Source organism: Stegodyphus dumicola, chromosome 4 (assembly GCF_044657685.1).
Source record: "Stegodyphus dumicola isolate Sdum_Otavi_A_Nest chromosome 4, ASM4465768v1".
Lineage (NCBI taxonomy): Eukaryota > Metazoa > Arthropoda > Arachnida > Araneae > Eresidae > Stegodyphus > Stegodyphus dumicola.
The window spans coordinates 169,946,582-169,970,779 of record NC_140771.1 but is presented as its reverse complement, the minus strand read 5'-3'; the positions used below and the strand labels follow the sequence as shown (position 1 = coordinate 169,970,779).

The 24,198-nt window shown below is 31.4% G+C and overlaps 1 protein-coding gene across 9 annotated transcripts in view; it reads left to right on the top strand.

The window, feature by feature from the left end:
• The window catches only part of LOC118188251 (tyrosine-protein phosphatase Lar-like), a 1,537,039-nt gene that overhangs the window by 1,361,532 nt on the left and 151,309 nt on the right, over positions 1-24,198 (top strand). For all 9 annotated transcript variants that reach the window (XM_085815767.1, XM_085815772.1, XM_085815774.1 and 6 more), the window contains one exon: positions 16,671-16,853. In XM_085815767.1, the coding sequence (XP_085671893.1) occupies positions 16,671-16,853 (183 nt within the window). The remainder of the gene's footprint in view (positions 1-16,670; positions 16,854-24,198) is intronic.

Below are 24,198 nucleotides of genomic sequence, written 5' to 3'. Positions count from 1 at the left end.
AAGATGATTCGAGTTTAATAAATCGAAATTTGAAATCTCTCATTTCCTCCACACTCTCATGCTCACCCACTCTCTGTTTCTCTCACGTTTTAGTGGCCATAATTATGCCGAGAGAAAGACGAGTACTACTTCATTGGTATTCTCGAGGAAACTTATCGGTAGAAAGAAGAATTATCGTGCTTGTTTGTGAGGCTTCGCATGTGGATAGATTTCATTTGGGAAGAGTAGGAATTTCTTGTTTGTAAACCTATTTTCTTTCTCTACAGAGCGGAATTGTTTTGCAAACAGACATTTCAGAGGAATTCAGAGAAAAGGCGATTGTAAATCACAATGATAATTTCACAATAGAGATTTATAGATTTCCAGAAACAAGAATATGAAAGTTCTATATATTTTAGAATGTTTATCTAGTTTTTTTAAGAAATAAGAGCTTAAGAAAATATTTAGTATATAAACATTTAATTTACAGCGAATATGATTTTTTGTTAACGTTGCATAGAAGAATTATCTTTGTAAGCATCAAATGCATCAAAATCTTTTACGGAATATCTTGAGTTGCTGTTTTAGTTGATTGTGAATGAAAACATTTAGCATATACTAATACATCGGCTAATGCTCGTATGCGTCCTGATGTAAAAGAAATAAATGGTTTCGCCGAAAAATTTTTGTAGAGTATAAACAGAAGTTAAAATCTAAAGATCATAATTCTGCTTTTTGTTCCAAGACAATGATAATTTAAAAGTTAATCTTAATTTCCTCCAGTAATTCAGCTGTCATGGCTTGACTAGTCAATGCATCTTAGCAAATGCGATTCGTGGATTAAATCTCGGCGAAAGTAGTGAATGTTCTCACAATTCCCATTTCTAAAATATCTAATAGTTTCTGCACATTCTTTTGGTTTCCTTATAACTCTATGGTACCTGTGATCTGTAATGTTCCCTAATTACAACGTCGGATTTTAGAACTGAGCGAATCCTGTGTTTTCTCTTATTCCTAAAGCTTGATGAAAACAAGTATAATCTTTTTATGTCTTCATATGATATTAAAAAATGTTATAAAGTTCTAATTCACTTCTTTATATTTTTCTAATTAATTGCTCTTACATATTTAATTAACCGTATTTTTTGGCTTTAATAAAAAGGTATTATTTATGTTTCTTTTTTTCATTGCCCTTCGTTTTCTTTGATACGTGTTTTTTCCTTATGTAAGCATACTTCTCGGAAACCCCCTGGCGTGTCTAATCCAATTTCCATTTTAGAAAAAGGCTGTTCTTTCAAATAAAATCCTTTCTTTTGTGTTTTATGTGCGGGCTTTGTCTTTTTGGGAAAGTTTTTCCGCAAGTGTAATTAAGAACATAATCGCTTTTCGTTTATGTTTCATTTTGAAGGTCTGTGTTCTTATATTAACACCTTTTACAGCTTTCTCTTTATTCGTAAATTCTTCTCTTAAGAATTACTAACATTATGAAAATAAAAATAAAAGTAGTTGAAAAAACTGGAACCTTTAATAAGCTAAATGAGCTCAGATTAACATTTCTGCAGTGAGTTCGTTTAAAAATTTAAGATATGGCTTCATTCTTTTGATAAGAAATGACTGTTAGCATAATTGATTTCTTTGATCAACATTTATGATTTACTGAAATCATTGTAGAAGTACAATAGTTGTTTTTCACGGGTATCGTCCAAAGAAAGTGCCATTTTCTCTCAAATCCTCAACAAAAACAACTCTCCCAAAGCAGATAACCTTCTGCTTGACTTGCTTAAAAACAATTTCCGACCTGTAAATCAATGGCTTCCCTGCATTATGAAGAATGTACATTCTTATTATCTTTAAAAACAAATTCTTTATTCTAGATTTTGCAGTTTTATCAACGGTATAAATACCCTTTTTTGCACTTTTTTTAAACCCAGTATAGTGTTTCCTTAATAATATGTTGTAGTGCGATATTTTCAATTATTTAAAGCACGCATTTAATTATTTACGCATAGCTTGAAAGCTTGCCTATAATTTACTGCATTATTCTTCAGAAGCATATCATTGATAGGTTACTAAGAAAAGTGTTTCTTGGATAACCTCCAGTGTTAGTTAAAGATTTTCTTCATTTTAGTTACTTAACTTAATACCTGATTAATTTTATCAGTTTAATAAGTGGAACGTTCATGCCTCATTTTTGAGGCATGAAATCATAATTTTGAGGTATGAACAAATCACAGTATAACCATTTTATCTATTCATTCCTACTGATAAAAATATTGGAAATAATTGCAGTTATTTTAATAAAAATTTGTGGAAATTATGAGATGTGTAAATTTTATTTATAACTTCAAATTAATGTTTGGAAGTCACTAATTATTTAAACTAATAACTTATTAATACTAATAACTGTCTGAAAACAGTATCATTAACACAAAGCCGACTGAAAAAGAGAAACTTCACTTTCTAGAGCAGTTATTATAAATGACTAAAATTGCTGCTTAGTTTTGTTATAAGGAATTACAAACGGTCCGTCCATGTGTATTACAACTAAGTAACAAGTGGAAGATTCAGGTCATAGTTAAGACGCAGTTGATTTTCAAACATGTTATGCTCAAAAAAACCTAATAACTTTACAAATTAAAGCTACTTTTCGGTTAGCCTGGCGCAAATCCTGCCAACCTTTTGCGACATTTTAGGACTTCTTGCACAAGTGGCCAGAACAAAATGGCCGTTACCCAAAGCGAAGCCGAAAAAGTTCATCATTCTACAAAAAAAAGTATTTATTTTCATGAATATACAAAGGAGAAATTTTTATATTTATTCGATTATTTCAAAATATGCAAATACCCTAGAGAATTTCCTCAAATGGATTCTTTACTCCTCTTCTCCACATAAATTCGGTAAGGTACGACTACATATGCTGACGGTCAGTCCTAGACTTGTTTTATTTCTCCATCTGGCCCTGCCACAAAGTTGTTCGACTTTTTGCGTATTTGCACCATTGTCGGGATCGACAAAATTATATCTGTGGTTGATTTCGAAATTGTATATCCGCATTTTCGATTTTACTTGTGCAGTAACCCTTCCAGGAGTCGTAATAAACAATAAAATCCTCTTCGGAATGGTTTTTTTATCGCGTCTAAGAGTACTGGTAGAGAATGGTTTGGAACTTTAACTAGGAAACATTCATCGTTTTAGCGCAAATACCACGAAATAGCCACTGTTCCGGAAGAATACGACTAGCATTGGTAAACAAGCTTTTGTCGATTTCAACGATCATTTCTGGACCACCGTTTTTTTCCTTACCTTTTACTAATATTTCTACACAAATTTCTCGCAAATAATTGTTCCAATCTTCTGTCATCGAATGATTGTTTTTTCACGCCATGTGATTGATTCCATTTCTTCACTCTAAGCATAAATCAATCTTAAACATATTAGAAAACTTATTCTGGACATTTCTAACTACGTGTCTTTACGAATGTTTGTCTTACTGCGGCAGTGAGATACACTGCTGTCTAACTTCGATAGAAAAATTAAGTTTCGTTTCATGATTTTTATTACATGTTGAATTTGTTGGCAATATCCCTCCTTTTTAAAAAATAAAGACGGCTTCCTCTTTACTTTGTGGTAAGTCCCAAATTTTCAGTATTTGAATACACATTTTGAGACTTAGCGATAAGATTAAACGAGATTAAGTAAAAAATAAATTAAATCAAATAAAGATTAAACGAAGGTGGATCAATTAATTTATTATTAAAACTTTGCGCAATAATGAGCAGTAAAGTTAGAAAAATAAATCAGCTCACGAAATTAAGCAAAAATTTCACTGTACACAATGTTTAAAGAAAAACGTTGTTAAGCATTAACAAACATTGGACAGCTGAATGCGTTTCTAAATCTTCCACAATTTTCTGTTCATCTTTTCTTTTATATTAAATGTAACTATTAAAACTTGTTTATCTTATATGTGACGATCATGTAAGACAATCATTTCTTTTTAATGCAGCATTTTAATATGGAAAACTGAACATTCGTTATAAGATTTTTCTAATGCAATGTAGTACTGTCATCCATCCATTTATAAATCATACAAGGTATCAGTCTCTCGACTTAGCCATAACTGCAAGATCTAAGTCTATGTATGCTCCGTTTTCCTTGATTTACAGAGAAATAGAATTCAAAACGTTATCATAATGCTTCTGAAGTTGCCATTTAGGATCGCTGGAGAGCATCAGAGTACGGAATGAATAGATTATGCTATTAGCTTGAACGCTTATAAATATTGTATTAATGCCAAATCATGAAAGCCTGTAATAATAAATCAAATCAGATCTGCATATTGAATGAGAATTCTTAAGTCGTAATCGTGAATATTTGTAACATTTAATATGTAACTGCACTCTTCACTGTTCCTATAAGTCATAATTAATGTGTTTATATTGTGCAACAGTATAATTTTAATTAATTAAAAATAAGAAAGAGGCGTATAAAGTATATTCTGATATGTCTGTTTCTTTGAGTTTGAATTTTATGCCTTATTAATGAAATTATTTATTTATTTCAATAACTTATAATTTTGAAGATAAGTAATATGTCTCCAAAATAAGTAAGTTAAATTTGAATCACATTTGATCAATGTAAATAATTGCTCTTATAAACAGTGGTTGTACTAATTTATAATTACTGAGATTTATAGTCAGGAATGCTTCTTGTTTCTTGAAGCAAAAGAATTTAATCATTTTAATATTATTGACGTTAAGAATTAGCCAGTTTTTATTAATTCAAAAGGGCGATTTTAAGTGATAAAATGTTAATATCTGCAATGTGTTTTTCAAATTCGTAAAAATCATTCAAACTTTCAAAAAACTACTGATGTTTTATGAATTTAAATTCATTTATAATCCAGTGATCTCTAAAAGGTTCTAAGAGTGTTAATGCGGTATAATCTTTTTAATCATTTAAAAACGTAAAACGTAGGCTTAAGATTAGTGCTTCTTTTAGATTTTTAAAAGAAAAGGAAACAGCGTGATAAAATTTTAAAACCAATTTTTCATATCCAACTAAAATAAAAGTGTAGAAATGTAAATAGTAAATCTGTAAACACGATAGTACAGCGAGAGGTGAAGTTGTACGTAATTTATCTCGGCTAATCAATTTTGACTGAGGTAAAGTTTTATATCGTATATAACTTTATGTAATATCGTATAGAACTTTAATAATATATTTTGCTCATAAGTTAAAAACATTTCTCAAATAAATTTAACATTTTAATAAATAAATTTAACATTTAACATTTTCTCAAATAAATTTAGCAAGACAGATATGCGTTTGTTGCAAATATTGGCTTGCAAAGATTTCAAAATTTTAGTTATTTTAGTTTATAAGTCTAAGTTTATAATATTTTCTTTTCCATTGAAAACGAATGTGAAAAACGCACCAAAACACCCATAAATAGAGCTAAATTATTTTACAATGTAATATAAATCTTATTCAAAGATTTGATAATAAACATTTTATTTACGTTTATTCGTCTTTGTCAGAACATAAATAAGCTCAGTTACGGGTTTTTGCACTTAGAATAACCGCTTTGTTTGAGAACACATTTATGTGAACAGCTTTTTTTCCTAGTTGAAAATTAATAACGAATGAACTTTATATAGTGATGAGCATCTTCAGTCAATGAAGAAAGTAATTTCGAGTAATTTCCTTCCGAGGCTACAAATTTTATGAGAATCGAAGCGACACAAAGCTTCAAGCTGTAGTAAGAAATAAAAAATTGTATAATTATTTACATTCAAAAATATGTATTATTATTCGGGCGTCGAATAAAAATTCAATGATTGAGAGGGAAGAGACTATGTTGCCAATATTTATTCTCAAATTTTGTTTCAGTTGGTAACTTTTCTCTGAAAACGTAGAAAGTTTTCAGAATTTATTTATTTTAATTTAAATTAAAGTAAGTTATTTAATGATTATTTAAAAACGGCAGAAATATTTTAAAGAAATGTAAGTATAAGAATATATTTATTTCAAATACGAAGTATGACGAAGAACAATTTCTGACAGGTATTATTAAACTTTATATTTCAGATTGATTGCAAATAAATATAATTTTTTTTTCCTTTGTGATATTATTATTATTGTTTACGTAGTATGTTTTAAATGAATATTTATGGAACGAAATTTAGAATTTATTAAAAATATTTTTCATTTTGTTAATAAAATGTTTCTTTTTGTTTAAAAAAATTCTGGTACGTCAGCTATTTTTCAGATCAATATATTCGGCCCGTATGCAATTTGAATTGGTTTAGTTCATTAATACAAAGCACACCAGGGTTGCCTAAGGGAAGAGATGCCTTCGTGGAGGACTTTCTATGGGAAACTGGCTCGTATACACGTTACATATGAGGAAAATCACAAACATGCCCATGCGGCCAATCTGTTTACCTGGAATCGAACACAGGACGAATGGTCAGCAATTTAACCGGTCAGCCGCTGCTGTTTGAATTTGAGACCATTGATCTACTACATTAGTTTTCTAAGGTTCATCGGCAAAATGTAAGACTATAAAACAGAATATACTTTGTTATGAAACGTTATTAAAATTAGAAAAAGTTATTATCTTACAAAGCTACATTTTCCTTGTAGCTTTGTATTTTGACACGATATTAGCTATGATGTGCATCCTGGGATATGTTATCAAATTACACTAACGTTCTATTTTGTGCTTATATCTTCAAAATGATTCTTACAGAATATAGTTTTTGGAGCAGATGAATTGTAACTATACTTCTGCAAGCACAATATGCATATATTGGTTTGCACGCAAGAGTAAAATTTTCTTCCATGACTTTGTACTACTTTTAAGTACATAAAATATTGAAAATTAAATGCCCTATTTGTATTAATATTTTGTACCATAAGGTATCATAATAATCATCGCTGATGGATAAAATAAATTTAAAGTTACGTTAAAATTTGTAAAATTTTTTTCATGTTTTAACAAACTGCGATGAATCGTGCATAACAGCCTAATGACTATTCACACATAAATAAAAAATCTTACGTGGACGCCACATGACTTCCTTGTATGGGTTATTAAATTATACACATTTTTGCTGCACTTTATTATTCTATCTTGAAATCATTATATCTTGAAAATATTATTCTATCTTGAAAAACCGATCCCTTAAGGGAAATTGAAAATAACTACAAAAATTGCACATCTTTTAATTAAATATCCCGATTAATTTTTGTCGTACGGCAGTCAAACTTCTTTTATAATTTTATTTTTTCATAACTGGTATAAAATTTCCCGAAGCGTAAGGTTAAAAACCAGGAGATGGCTGTAAAGGTTACATTTCGTTATTTTTCAAAAATTATTACTCCGAAGGGGCGGCTTTGTCCCTGCAAAACTATTGTCCCTGCAAAACTTTTGCGTTGGTTCACTATAAATGTCCGTTTCATTTTTCAAACGGTTGCCATAAAATGTTAGAGTCCTGCATTATATTTGAAGAAATTAAATAAAGAAAAATGTGCATAAATGCATGTATATTTCTCGCATTGTGATGAAACAACGGTACATAGAGCCATCAAATTTTGAATGACATAATCCTACTGCGAATATGGGCATGTGGGAAGCCCAAATTTGAAATTTGGAATTTTTTTATAATCGATTTCCTATTTTGTAAAACTTGAACGAATTTTTGATTAACAAACTCAAGGATTTCAAAGCGAGCAATGGCAACGTTGTACAGAAAAAACGTTTTTATCTAACGTATGGCAGGCAGCCTCGCTAACCACTGTTCTGGTTGGACGGCGTAACAGAAATTTCATTGCGAAAACAAAATTCAATGAATGTTCTTTGTTCATTTATTTTCTGCATTTCAGAAAACCGTCAAAGCAAAATTCTTTATTCTTTAAAATCGACTTTTTAATTCCAGAAGATAAAACGAACTGAAACATTCAATATTGCTGGTTGTCGATGAAAGTTAAAATAACTTCTGAAAACTCTTTTCAAGTGATTTTATGCATATTGATAAATTTGCAGGAATTATTTTCAATATTTTTTATCGTATTAATACGTAAACTGCTAAATATCTGCCTTACAATTATCAGTATAACGGCTAACTAGAAAAGGGCAGTATGGGAAACTATGCGAAATGCAACAATTCTGTTTTAATTCTACCGTAATAAAAATGGTTTGCAATAAATTCCTGCTACCATCGTCCATGCATTATTTACCAGAAAGATGATAAAGCCGACATGTCGACTAGTCAGTTGCAAACCCATGTATCAATCCAGTTTTCTGGCTATACAGATGCAGAAATTAACACTAGTATTGTTTATAATTAAAAATAAAGGCAGAGTCGAATAAAATGTTCGCATCTTTCAGAACAATTCAGGATATGTTCACATCTTTATTTGAAACACGAATAATTTCAACCCATGAGTGACACGTTGGCTGGAGCCCAAGAAAATAAAATTATTACTTAGTTTGAACAGCGGGTTGAAGACTCTATTTATTATACGGTTGAAAACGAGAAAGTAGTTTCCTTTTCTGTCGTTTCTTTTCTCTAGGAAGGACTACACATTTAGCTTATGTGTTTAGAAACCAATAAATAAAAGATTCCTTTCAAAACTGCTTTTGCTTTGTCATGAAAGCAATGTCTATTCATTCATGTTGAATCCAAAGTAGTTCTGGAAATGTGAGCATATTGGACAGTTGGAAATGTATTGGAAAGTCATTTTCGGCGGATTTTTTAGATGAAAATCTTTTCGACTCCTTTTTCAGCTTTTCTTAAGGCAACCTTAGAAATTTTATGGAAGCAAAAATAAATGCACGTGAAGATTCTTAAATTTAATAGTTGATTTGTTTTGGAATTTGTTTTTTTTTTTTTTTTTTTTTTTTTAGGTGCGAGAAATTGGTTATAAATGTGATAAGCCATATTTTCGTTTTAAATGTTCCATAAATAAATATCCAACTAGTCAAAGATATTTTAATGTCATTTTTTATAATATCTAATTCAATTTTCTTTTATAAATTGAAATATATATGTGATGATATAGATGATTTGTTGTGGAATTTGAAAGTAGATGATTTCGTTATTTAATAATTGATGATATGTTCAATTCAATTCGATAATTGATGATTTGTGATGATATAGATGATTTGTTTTGAAAATGATACTAGATGATTTGATTTAGAATTTGTTTTCTTTTTGGTGCGTTTTGAGAAATGGGTTATAAATGTGATAAGCCATATTGTCGTTTTAAATGTTCCATAAATAAATATCCATCTATTCAAAGATATTTTAATATTTTTTTATAATATCTAATTCAGTTTTCTTTTATTAATGCTTGTGCCTGCTTTTATTAAAAAAAATCTCCATTACTATGCATTATTTTATCAATTCCTGCCTGCGTTCTTCATTATTTTGATACTAGATATCATATCGTGTTGATTAGCTAAGTTATGTTACTAGGCAGAGCTATCTACTTATTAGAAGCAGTGCCTTCTTGGGGGTTTTTTCTACAGGAAATCGGCTCGTATTAACGTACTAGTGGGAAAACGCTAAACACCCAAATAGCCAGTCCGTTCGCCAGGATTTGAACCTAGGTCGGGCTACCAGTGCTCTGTGTCTTATCCACTCCACCAGTGGCCCCCTTATTACAGTGGCATATCAGTATTAGGTACTTTAAGGGATTGGCAGTATTTTAAATTTAACCTCTGCTTAAGTTAGAAAATTCATGTTAAAAGTATAATACAAATGCACTCAGCTTCCGATTCATTGGGAATGATGTACACGGTAAACTAAAAATCACAGTTAATCCAAGGACAGTTGTAAAACCGAAGATAAAAGGAATAACCATTGTTGTTTAATTGAAAAGTACTGCTAAAAGCTTTCCTGTATTTTCAAAAAGTTTAACTTGAATATATTCATTTCATTGAATATATTCATGCATTGAATATATTCATGCATGAATTCATGCATTGAATATATTCATGCACATTGAATATATTCATGCATGAATTAAATCAGTTTTCAAAAAGAGGAGAACACACACAGTAAATAATGAAAGAATAAGCATAATTATAAGTGAACAACTTTAAGTTATTAATTACATTTAATGAACACTAATTAAACACTATTTACATGAGTATTCGAGCAATGTCGTGAGCTCAAACTCTCATAAAAAAGCCTATTATATTGTTTTATTGTTTCTTAAATGATATTTATATATTCCGGAATACGTACTATTAAATTGGATACTATTATCGGCAAACATAACGCCCAAATATCATTAGAATATCATGCTGTATCTACTATTATTCCACGCACTTTTCTCTTATTTTTTTGTTGTTGTTACTAATCTGCATGTCTAGGAATATATTAGACGAGGTCCACACGTCCATTCACTTTCCGAAAATCGAAAACAAGCTTAGGAGACTTTACTTTTTTGTACAAAACTGTATTTAAATATACAGTTTTGTACATACAGTTTTATATTTTTATGCTAATCGTTTCTGATAATAATTTTTCTCTTGTTACACAATAAGCACAGGTAACTTTCTTTCATAGGGGGCCTAGTTAATCTGCAATTTGTTTAATTTTTTAACGGTTAATTGTAAGTTGACTGCAATTCATTTCACCTTCTATCATATTTTTGGATATTCACTACCAGAATATCTGATGAATGTAAGAAGCATACACATATAATCAAGGTACATTGTTTAGGCATTTATAGAATTTTATTTTCAGAAGCAAGAGTTTTTTTTTAAGATCTTTTGATCTCTCTTGTGCATCACGAGATTTTGACACCTAATTTTTAATTGGGTTAAATATAATCTTACACCGCGTAATTTTTTTCTGATTATAGGTATGAAATTAATGGGTATAAGAAAATAATATAGTTTTCTTATACCCATTAATTACATACCAATTTTCAAAATAACAACAATTGATTTTCAAGATAATAACCATTAATTGCATACCAATTTTCAAGATGCCAACACTGATATAATTTTTCACGAAGAAAATAGATCTGTTAGTTTTATTTTTAAAAACTCAATAACGGTTAGAAGGAAAGGAAAAGTCTAGGAAATCTAATACAATTGCTCTTTTCATACATTGACACTCTCCTGTATTTAAAATACGTGTATTTTGGCTGAGTGTCATGAATATCAGTAGTTACGTTCATATGTCTCTAGTTTAGAAAGATAAGTAAGTTAAGAGTCCGTTTTTGGCATGTGCGCTTCTGACTCCGTCTAAATGCATATTTCTGAATTTGGGTTACCAATAGCTTCTTCATTCCGTTTTTACTTCCTTGTACGAAGTAAAAAGGAAGTATTGTAATCGCGAAAAGTTTCAGGCAGCATATTTCAACGAAAATATCCCATTTTGACCTCTTTCAAATGCAATTTAACGATGTATTTCCGTGATATCTGTATGTAAGGACAGAATAAAACACTCTTTTCCTCCAAAAAAATTATAAAACTCCTTTAAAATGAATTCAGAAGAGAATTTTTCGTGGCGTCTGTACGAACGTATGTACGTACGTATCTCGCATAACTCAAAAACAAGTAGCCTCAGAACGTTGAAATTTTGTATATTTTACTGCTATAACATGTAGATGAGATGTGCACCTCGTATTTTGGTTGCAATCGGCCGCACCAAACGTATATAAATATATTTATATATATATCCACTCTGTTACCCGGCTGAGTGATCTCAGTTTCTTTACTCTTATATGTTTGTAAATTGTACATTTTTAGCTTTAAATATGATTGAATTATGTTGTTCTTATTTTCCGGTTAAGGTTTTTATGCCTTTAGTAAATCTGTATGCAATATTTTTAGAATTATCAACAATTTTAAAATTGTTATAGTGCCTCTAAGCTAAGCAATAAAGTGCCGCTAAGCCTTTTTTTATGGCGGCAATTGATTGTTTACATTTGAAACAGCAGACTAGTGGATTTGTTGCCAATCTAGAGAAACTCAGCTTCGCAACAACAAAGATAACGCCTTCATTTATTATTGCCAATTAAATCATGCTTAATCTTTTCTGGAAATTTTTCGAGGAAATAAGTGTTTAAGATTTACTTCGTAATTTTTAATATAGATATTTTGATTATGTATTGTTGCCTACTTGCGAAGTGAGAACTGAATTAATGGAATGAGAAATACTCAATCGTCTGTGAAAAACTGTTTCTTTTTTGTTTTGTTTGCTTAATTTCTTTTATACATCGTTCTAACGTTATTATAGTATTTGAATAAAACATGAGGCAACGATTAGATAATTCTTTAAATGATATAAATTTTGTGCATTCTGAGTTATAATATGAACGAAATATAATACTGTTAAGTAAACCTAGCGCCAGAGTGTCGCTATGGTAAACAAAGGGAATTTTAAAGAATGCATTTATTCTATTCTGGTTTATGCGCTGTCGTGCTGTTCATGCCTACTTTAATTTCGTTAAGCTGCAAGTACTAGCGTCATTTAATAACACACAGAATAATCCTGTTTTCTGAAACTTTATCGATTTTTACATATGAGTCTTTTACATATGAAGCCTGGGTCTTTTACATATGAAGCAATGTTTGATCTCAACAAAGTGTAACTGTTGCAGATAAGTAAAAGTCAAATGTCAGAATAGGCGAATCGTAATGTTACTGTATCTTAATATCTACTGAATAAAGGCCTTAAAATGGATACGATATTCTACTATATTAAATTAAATTTTCTGCTGTTATGTCACAAAATTCGGCTGAAGTTCAGCAGTTTGTCAGAATTGTTAGAATATTGAATCATGTAATTAAAAGCTTCAGAAAAGGAAATTCGTAGAACTACTTTTACGTTTGCAAGATACGATTTAAAATGTTGTTTTGCATCTGATACTCTGCAGTACGTGTTTCAGTAAATCATTCTAGATACAGTAAATTAATTTTGCTTAGATTCTGTGTTGCAATAAGATTACCCCCAAAATATTTTTTTTTAATTTAAAGCTAAATTTAAAAATTTGATTCTTGAATATTTTTGATTCCTTTTTATTTTTAATTTCTAGCTTTTACTAAAACATATTCTGTGAATTGGTTTGAAATTTTGTTCTGTTTAAAGTTTCAGAATCATAACACCTTTATTTCTATTGGATCAATTATTTGAATGACTAGACGCTTGCTCAGCCAGCAATTGGTTTGTTAAGGCTTTGTCTAAGAGGAAATGTGAAGAATCTAATGAATTATGTAGCGACTTATCGCTGAGTTCAAACAACTAAGATGAAGAAGAGAAAGGTTAAATTACCCTTTTACTCACTCAAATAAGGATAACAGTCTGCCCCTTCTCGGGCTGACAGGAAGCCTCTACTCGGGCTTTGACTCAGAATAAGAAATAAGAAGCTAAACTAAAATTAATTAAACGAGAGTAAGCCGAAGGTAAACACAAATAGTTAACGTAGTTGACCTTTAAATTAAATTAGCTGACGAATATCAATGGGCACGTATAATACGGCCGAGCGTAACACCGTCTAGAGTGACTTAGCCAGAAGACAAACACACGCCACTAAGAACTCCTAGCACTCTCTATCGAAGTTAGTTAAACCTTCCTTAAATACTTCTTCTAACGCATTTTCATTCAACGTGATAGTGCGTCACGCCTAGAGCCACCAAAGTTTTAACACGTGTAATCTTCTCCCCTTCTACGTACACATTGAATCCCAAATTTTTAAATTGGTTTTTATTTATTTTATGTTTCATGCGTACGTAATGAAATTTTGATAAATAAACTCAGCAATGGCAGAGCGTTCGCATTTGTATTTAAAATTTAATCGACAGTTTCAGCGATTCAAAACAAATAATTTGCCAATCGGCAAAGTGTAAAATATTTGTCTTTCAACTTTAATCAGCAGTTTTGTAACTGCCCTGAATGAAATATTTTTATCTTTCATCCGCTAATGTGTTGTCATCAACAAACCGTAAGATATTTAATATTGCTTTCCAATTTAATCTCTGTCTGTTATGGATTAACAAACTAAGCGATTTAAAAACAATAAACGCATTTCTTCGACCACTATTATTAATTTCTAGATCGACCTGTGAAATTATATTAAGTGGACTCGTTAGAGTCGTTATATATTTTCTAAAATAATTATTTTAATCTGCTGCCCGCGAAAGCTGCTACTTAATAGTAATAATAAAGATGAGAAACTGTGTTTGTTGCTTTTAAATTGCTTAATTTTTCAATTAGTAAGAGATATGTTAAATTCGAAAATAAATTTTATATCTTACGTCTTGTCAAATGGCAATATACTGGCGCGTGGAGGGTGAAATTATGTTATTTCAGGCAATGGCAATACGTTTTTTTTTAAATCTCTGAGTTCATTCATTAAATATGAAAGACAAATATCTTACCCTTTACAGACTCCAACTCACTGCTTTTAAATCCTTGAGTTTTTTAATTACAATTTCATTCCTTAAGTTTGCAGAATACATAAAAAAATCTGATTTGGGGACCACATGACTTTTTTGTACAGCCTATTGAATAATACGTACTTTTTGCTACATTTTATTTAAATTTATTTAAGAGAATGATTCTAACTTAATTAACCAATTCCTCAAAGTTGAAAATGACATCAAATATCGCAAATTTTGAAATTAAATATCCCGGTCAGTTTTTTATCTTATTGGAGTTAAACTTCTTATAATTTTATTTTTTCTTAGCAATTTTCTTTTCTAAAACTTTCCCAAATATAAGCACGGAAACCGGTAGACCCCATTACTAGTTAGATTTCCTAATTTGTATAAAATTAATTATTTTTATTTAATTCGACATTGCCAAAAAGTGGATATTTTAGTCATTTAGCCCATTATTTCGCTACGGGATTTTAAAGTCCCATTAATAAAAATCGCTCAATTATGTCCCGACGGAACTTTTAATCCCAATTTTAAATTTTAATAAAAGGCAGTGAAAAGCTTGTAATTTTATTGTGAGATGTTTCTCATGCATAAAGAATTATAATAAAAAAGTTATAAACTCTTTTCCAAAAATGAAGTAATTTGGGACATAAAGAGTCAAAACACTCCTGTTCTTGGAAGTACGAGTTTTAAGCAACCGGCCAACGATTGCTTAAAATAAAGGCCGGGTAAATTCTCTTTATTTAATGTACAAGATTCTAATTAGAATTTATTTTATTTTCTCTTTGCTTTGGGAAGGAGCCAGAAATTTCGGGTGAACCATTATAATTAAAATGCATTGAAATGGTTTAGTGGCTAATTCTGGATACAGAAAAGGCAGGATTTTTGTGAAAGAGAGATTTCAAATGATTTCAGCGTTCCTCCTCCTGACGAAGTGGCATTGAAGTTAATTGAATTCTTCTATTATGTTCGTTTTTTTTTTTCCCCCATTGATTTTTTTGAATTGGGGTATTGCCTGTTTGAAGAGTTTTGTTTTTTAACATTTTTTAAACTGCCATTTTCCAAATTGTTGACAACAGGCAAACATACATACAAATTCTTCATTACTTAGTAACAGAGGTAAAAACCATTGTTGTTCTTAAAAACCAGCATAATTAGTATAATTAGTAAGCATCTAAAGAAAATAAAAACTTTCTTTGCTAAATTTTATTTGGTGAATGTCAAAAATGGGGATGTCAAACTAGCAACACATGACATAAATTTTTGCCCCCTTTTCAACTGTCAGGAGAAAGGATTAGTAAATATATTTCTTAACATATTTCTTCGCAGAATTTTATCTCTAGTTTTAGAGCCGCAAGTACTGAAAATTTTTTAAATATTCGCGTAATTTTCTCCTTCCTCTGTGCGTTCATAAAACAAGCTCCCCTAAATTTTAAAATGGATTTGTCCATGTAGTTATTGTTTTCGAGTTATTAGCAAAGGCAAACCCTCAGAAATTACCTACGAAGATCATGCCGAACATTTTCCTCCTAAATATTGAACTTCACACCAATCTAATAAAAGACCCATCCATGACAGCGAAGAGAACACCAACTTCCATTCGTTCTATGATTTTGCTGAGTCGGCTGGACATTCATTTATTTTAATTAGTTAGGGATGGTTTTGAGGCCTGAAATGTAGCAAAGACAACAATAAAAATGGGTAAGTCAAGTTACTGTCATAAAGTTTGATAAGAAAGACATAAAATAGAAATGAAGCCATCTTATTAGCTATTCTAACGTTAATTTTAATATGTGTTCTTATTTGAAAGTAAGTTTCTTTAAATCAAATAATATTGTGGTTTTTCTTTGTAGTTTATTTATTATGACTACTTTTAGTTTTAAGTTTCTGCTGTAACCGCGTCCTTCGAAAATTAAATTATTCGCATAATTTTACCCTGCCGATTTTTAGACTAAAAAAATAAAGTGTAAAGAACAAGTATATGCTAGAAGCATGTTATCTAGTTCCGCGCTGGTATACATGCGGCCTATTTCCCTCTTGTTTGTTAATACTCGAAAGTTGCGTGGCGATTTTCGTTGGAAGATCCGTTAACTTCCTTTGTGATGTAACTTTTAGCATCAATTTTGTAATACAATTTTTGTTTTAGACACAGATTCTATGATGTTTTCGGGGTTTTTTTTAATTTTTTTTATTGTTGTTGTTTTTGTTTTTGTATGTGTGTTGAGTGTCATTCAAAAGCGTCTTTCTTTTTTTTTTTTTTTTTTTTTTTTTTTTTTTTTAGAGTCTGAGGTACCATTCGGTTTCCCACGCTTCTCTCTTCAGCCGCAGATCCAGGGCGTGGAAAAAGGGCGCAACGCTGTCCTCCCTTGCAGGGCAGAAGGAATACCACCACCCACCATCAGATGGCTGAAAAGTTACATTCCTGTCGATATGAGCGAACCGAGATATTCGCTTATGCAAGAATGTAAGTATTTTTAATTCTTTTTTTTATTAATGAATTAATCGGGCTGACGTGTTCGATATGGCAGTGATGGATACTATCTTTGGGTGCAGGTTCAAATCCTGAAAGACATTTTTTTCAATGTTTTATACCTTTATTTCACAACATCCATCGAACCTCAAACCCCCTTGAGAGGTTGGTGGTTTGGAAAAAAGGTTGCGACACCTTAATATTCCGTCTCTCAAAATATTCTTTATCAAAACTGGAATGGAGCTAGACACAATTGAACAAATGTATAAGCAATTGGCCAGTGTGATTGTTTTTCTCTTGGCCATGAGGAATTTTGCAGAATTCGTGGACTATACCCAGATTCTATTCAGGTAAAGGGGATATAAAAAAAGAAGAGTAGTTGCTCATGCAGTGCATTATGATCGGGAATTTAATTTAAATATTTGAAATCTACTGCTCTCTGAGTTATGAATTGAATGAATAAATTTATTTTTAAAGTAACTTTTTTATTATTATTTTATTTAATTGTGGCAAAGCACTCGAAGGCTATCTGCCTAAAGGAAAAGATGACCTCGCGAAGCACTTTCTAACCAAAATTGGCCTATATCCTCATGAGGAAAACTCAAAAATTCCCATGTGGTCAGTTCGTTCACTTGGAGTCGAACCTAGATCGAAATACATGTGTTTAACGACTTTACTGCTCGGAAGTTGACAGGCATTATTTTTGAAATAAATCATGTCGTTATACAAACAGTGCGAATATGCATCGCTATACAGTAAGTGCAAAAATTAAAAAGAAAGATCTAGAGGATATTAAGCAAAAAATAGCTATTCGATTAAAATTCCTGATTTTCTAAATGTATTCAGCATTTTTTATAGATAGGTATACGTTTAAACTTTGTTATAAAATTATTATCATAAATTTGAGCTCTAAATTTGAAAATTGACTTCTACATTTTTTATTATTTTATTTAAAGTTTATATATATATATATAAGACCGAAATTAGAGAATGTCGACTTTCACCGGAGAATGTCAACATTCACCAAATACGTCGGTGAAAGATCGAATATTGCATTACGTTCTTGTACATTCGGACCCTCACCAGTGTATGTCGACAGTCACAGATATGTTCTGGTGTAGGTCCAAAAGGGAGGTCATAAAGTATCATAATAGTTTAAATTGTTGCAATAAATAAGATTTGAATCACATAATTTAGTAAGTTTTTTATTACTATTATTTTATTTTCTCATTTAGAACGTACTGTATAATTAAGTAAGTTTTTAACTTCTATTATTTTCCTTTCTCATTTTGAATGTACCGTGGGTTTTAAGTTTTTATATTCTTGCGTTCTTATTTTGACTCTTAAGTGCGTTTTTTCGCGACTGAATTACGGAGAAGAAAATCTAATATTCTTATATGTTGAACATTCACCATTAGTACATGGTGAATGTCGACATTTACCTGTGTAAGTCAGCAATAAGAGTATTTGGAAAATATTTCGGACATACACCAAGCGACTAGGTGATTGTTGACATTCACCGGTGAAATTCGACATTCTCTGGATTTCGGTTTTCGGTGTTTCACCGTAACATATATATATATATATACTATATGTTATCGACGATGTATAAAAAAAAAGGCCGGCATTCTAAAGAGCACCTAAGCCGAAAACTGGCCGGCCTATGCATGAAACAATATACATTTCATACACTTCCTAGGCATTCTGTGAGACTCAAATCACGAGCAGGCAAAACATCAAATCTCCGATTCGTTTCGAATGTCCATACATTTAATGCATTCATGCATAATCCGTGCTTTTACTATATTCATTCCATAATTTCATATATTGTTTCTTTGATAATAAAGACGTACATTGTGCTTTGTACAACTTCTATTTTTTTACATATATTGAATAAAAGTTTTTTAATAGCACTCTTTCATTTTCCTTTTCAAAATAACATTTATAATTTTGATGAATGCACGTCTGTCTTTTAAAAAATAGTCTTAGCATGACCTTTTTTCATACTTTGCTTAAATAGCATTTATTATTCTAGTAATTTCCTTTCGTTGGCCTGCAGAGATTTTCAGAACAGGCTGCTTTTTTGCTTCCTATAGTACTGACATGCATTTTATACCAGGTATCGGTATGGATATAGAAGAAGTTATATCACATTCTTCGACACCGCCATGCTAATCTCATAATTCTGATAAAAATTAAGGAACATCTGTTCCTTATTTTTGAACAAAAAATAAGGAACGTCCACTGACGACATTCACGCTCTCTAATAGCTTTAGTAGTTGCAAACAAAAATTCGTAGAATATTTCTGTATCCTTCCAGATGCCGCATTCGATAACCTGTAAGGTTAAACTTAGTTTGGTAAAACTTCTGCTGGAGAAGGCATTACCAACCCATCTTTATGTTTTTAATACCAGAACGTTGAAGTAATTACAACAATTCATAACAACTAAAAGATTTCCATAAATTTTATTTTCAAGTTCAGAAAACATTTTCACGCTTTTCCTTGCTTGTTTTCAGGGTGTAACTGATAGTACGTCCGACTACCATCGGACGATTCAGAGTTCGAACGCGAACGAGGGTATAGCTGAATTTTATGTTTCTGGCTTGAAAAAATATAATAGCTCTTCGTTGATGTTCGTCTAAAATTGTGATTGCAGTAGTTCTTCATAATCTACATTTGGGCGTTGGTATCTCGTTCTCCCCTCCTCAATCGGGTGGTTTTTTTTTTTTTTTTTTTTTTTTTTTTTTTTTTTTTTTTTTTTAATGTAGGGGAAAATAAAGGGATTTTTGTCTTCCCTACTGCGTAATATCCTGATCTAACTAGCAGCACACTGGCAATCCGAAGATTCGAAGTTTTCATCCCGGTGAGGGCATAGCTGATTTTTCACGTTGTTTGCTTCGGAAAAAAATCTAATGCCTGTTTAAAATTACAGAACTAAAACAATAAACAGAATTATTTGCTTCTTAATGGGATGGACAGACAACCGTAATTGAAAGTTTTTACTAAACTAAAAATCTGGCTTCGCTATTTCATGACCACTAAGTTACACTCAACAGCGCGAAAGGCAGACGGAACCAAAGGAATTTATTTATGACAGGCTGTGGTTGCTAGGACTTCCTCCTAAACTTAGATTCCAGTTTCTTGTTAAAAACTCACTCCATTTATTTATTCTGAGGAGCAGAGGAAAGAGTAGATTAGCAGAAAAGATTCAACATACGAAATAACATGTTAATTAAAAAGAACCTTCCAAACTTAGTCTTTGAACATTGTCTTTTGATTCTTACTTATGCCAGATTTTATTTAAATTCTGTTCAGGAGGGGAAAGTAACAGCTGTTGCAATCATGAAAACATGAATGACATTGCGTCATATTTCACGTGTGCGTCACGACGCAATAGATGAAATTAACTAGAAACACATACAACAGGTGCACGTATAGGTAAAAAGTATGGGGACCACCAGCGATGTACCATGGGTCAACTGGTAAAAACTCTCGGCAAGATTTGTGGAACGATGCTCCAAGGAAAGACGCACATATAATTTTATCCCCAATGTACGCTTCGAATCTCTGTACTTGAATCTTTCATTAAATTACCATATAACAAGGACACGAACCCTCCCCCGCATATTTCTGCGCAAACATATACAACATAAGATGTTATTACATTTTAATAATCGTTGCTTGAATCAAGTTATTTAATTTATGTGTATTAACTTGATTGATTAATTTATCGTTGCTTGTTACATTATTATTGTTTTCCGGACTTCCTTAGGTAATGCGGCTGAACTTTCAAGCGTGTTATGACTTATGTTCTAATCCATTCATTACATATCTTCATGAAAAATTTAAACCGATTCACGAACTGTCTGAGTGAATGAATAACAAACATATAGATGAGATTTAATTTTTATTTATTGTAAAGAATTATCGCATTTCCTGAGCATTCTGGTATGTTATATATGGCTACCATGTGCATCTGTCCGTTGGAGAGCTTCGTGGCTCGAATCTTGGTGACGGTATATTCGATTTTTAACATTTGTTACTCCAAAACTACTGCAGTTCTCTGCGATGGCGCCCAAAAATAAGATGTGGCGGACGATATCTAGTAGTTACTAGCTCAGTTTTATCTTTTATCAGCAGGACTCTGTCTCGTGCGTCTTCCCGCTTCGTTGGGGAGGAATTTAAGGAATCATCCCTGCACGTTGCTGTTATGCTGTAAGTGATCAACACATTGTTGTCAAACGTTTTTGCTCCATGTACCCCTTCCCACTGCTAGAAGAGCGTCCCTCTTCCTTTAACTCTAAAAATACCTATATAGATTCATTTAGATTGGATTATTTTTTACGTATTTTATAAATTGAACAACAGAAAATATATAAAATGTTGGTACATGTCTATAAAATGTTGGAAAATATATAAAATACTAATACTTGAATATAAGTAGTTTTTATATTTATAAGAAAAGGCTGACCGCATTTCTATCTCCCTGAAACTCTGAAACTATCCCTAGGGAGAATGCTTCCCTGGTTGAGAATCCCTAAGCTAACACGTCCAACTCTTAGCTAAAAGATCCGCGTTTCGAATCTCTCTCGGTGAAAGCACAGTTAATTTTCCATATTTCTTACTCCAAACGTCCTAGCAGTCTTCAAAATATTAATTAATAACGTACACATTTATAACGTTAATTCTTTATTATCATTTTAACGAATAATTATTTCATTAACACTGCGTTAAAAGAAAGTTTGAATGAAATGACATTTAACTTTGCGAAATGTTTGGAATCATAAACAGTTTTCTTAACTCATTTTTGCATCTTGCTAATACCCCGAAATAACAAAAAAAAAGTCCATAAAACTAACTCATATCTTTGTTGAAGTGAGAAATTTAAGTTCTCTACAGGAAGCTAATTTTTGACGCAAATGTAACGAAATTATAATGCAAATTAATTCTTTTCCCCAATGAGATTTTAACCTCAAGTACGTATGCAGTTTTCAGTATTTGTAATTAAACAACAAACACTTTATAAGCAATCAAAAAGCGCGTAGACGTAACTGTGCTTTTGTAGCAAGAGTTCTTTTACCCATTTTTTGAATCAAATCTTTTTTTTTTTTTTTTTTTTTTTTTTTTAAATAGCCATCCTTTAATTTTGTTGACGTATTTCTGTACTCCCGGGAAGTGCAGAAATTTAATGAGAGCTCTGAGAGAGCTTTCGAATAGTTTGTTTTAAATTAAAAAAAAACAATATAAAGGAGTAAGAAGACTTATAAAAAAGTGTTGTCTTCTTACTTTACTCTCTTATAAAATAATTGATGGCCATTTTTTAATGATGCACCGTCTTAAATTTAATTCTACCTTTGGTGCATTCACTTGATAATATGCGTGTTTTTTTATCCTTCTTTCGGCTCTGCTAAGTTCAACCTTTTACAAATATATGTACTTAATGGCCGCCATTACTTTGCGCTTTGGTGTTTTTCTAAACTTTGACAAATCGCTTTTCCACTGTTTGTACTTCCACTCTCGTGGCTCTCAAAAAAGGATTCTGATTAGGAATGCTTTCCAGAGGGGGGAGTACGAGAGGGTTGGGCTAGAAGCGTCTGTTACCTCGTTTATCATCATTAAGGTCGCCTTCCAAAGTGAAAAACCATCTTACCGTCTGTACCAAATCGAAATGGGTGTTTCTTCATCCTCTTGCGTGTTTTCTTTTCTTTTCAATGATACCTGAAACTTCAGTTTCTCTATAATATAAATTGATAGGTATTTGTTAGAATTGTTGTAAATTGGTTATTTGTATTTAATTATTTATTTAAATCCTAAACCCCATCTATATTTTACAGCCTTCGTTTTTTTAAGTACAGAAACTAAGACTGTTTCGGTTGGGAACCAGGTTCCTGCTCTGATCCCGGTAAACTTCCCATTATGACGATTATCTTTCATTTTGATCTCTGATTTTCTCTGGCATTAATAATATTTATTGTTTTAGATGGTGATGAAGTACAAAAATCAGAATTACTCACTATGATAATCATTGTTCAGTTTCTAACTTTCTTTAAGAAACCAGAGGTTACTGTACTACAAGGTTGTGATTTCTCTTCCATGACGTTATTAACGGCGCCACTGATTCACAATCTGTTCAAAAATAGCAGTTGTTCTTTATTCCTCTAGTATACTCATTTCTTTCAATTGTGTAAGTCGAGTGACGTCACTCGACTTAACTCGAGCTTTGGAAAAAGCCAAACTTTGTTTGTCTGTTGACTTTAGTAGAGACTATTACATTTTCCAAATCCGCAGAATAAAATTAATATTAATTATGTTTTTGTCCAAGACGTAATCATTGACCGCCAGCAGTTCTTATTTTCGTTATGCTACTGCTATCTAAATTTTCTCTTAAGCGTTTTGTCGGAAATATAAATTATTAAATTTGATATAGACTATCCCTTTGAATTTGCTCACAAGATACTGAATTTTTTGTTCTAAGGATAATGAATATTTTATTAATCGGAATTTGAAATCTTCGAATATCATGTAAAAGTTAAGATTTTACAAGGTTTTTTTAAACAGTTCCGGTTAGTTCTTAAAAATGTGTAATGTAAATAAAAATTTACTTTAAAATTCTTCAAAATGATTACGACGAGCACCTATGTTCTGTAGTGCGCGATTGTGCAATTGTTGAAACAGGCTTCGTAGCCATTTGAAGATATATATCGAAGTTCCGTAGTCAGACGTATTTGGATATATCCTGTGCATCAGGAAATCTCTTCCCTTTTATGCTGAATTTCAGTTTTACAAACAGAAATAAAATGATGGCACTAAATCGAAAAATTGTAATTCATTTCTATGATCGGCTGTTTGGTCAAAAATTGCTTCACATGAGCTAGAGTGCGTGGTCTTTTGTTATCATGCAAGAGAAACTGGATACTTTTATTCCGATATTAATATCTACAACGATCTTTTGTTTTCATCTGTCTGAACAAAACTGTTGCGTAATATTATTATTGTTATCCTAATTGAGGATTAAGTCATGTATTACTTGGTTTGGACCAAATAAAACGATTAACTTCGTGTGCTCGCTCACCAGTTGGTCAGCCTTTTCAGAAACATCTATGCTTTCCGTTCCGTCGCGTAGCTGCAAATACCACTCTGGAATGCGAGAACACGACATTGCAGGATCTCCATTGCAGGATCTTTTTAATACTTAGCTGATTTCATTAGCTGTTTTCCCAACTTTAAACCAAGAATTTACGCACAATATTCCATTCACCAATCCTTTGTAATAACATACCTCTGTTTTCCAGAACACAAACTAATGAACAAGGCAATACTTTATTTCCTTGTTTGTT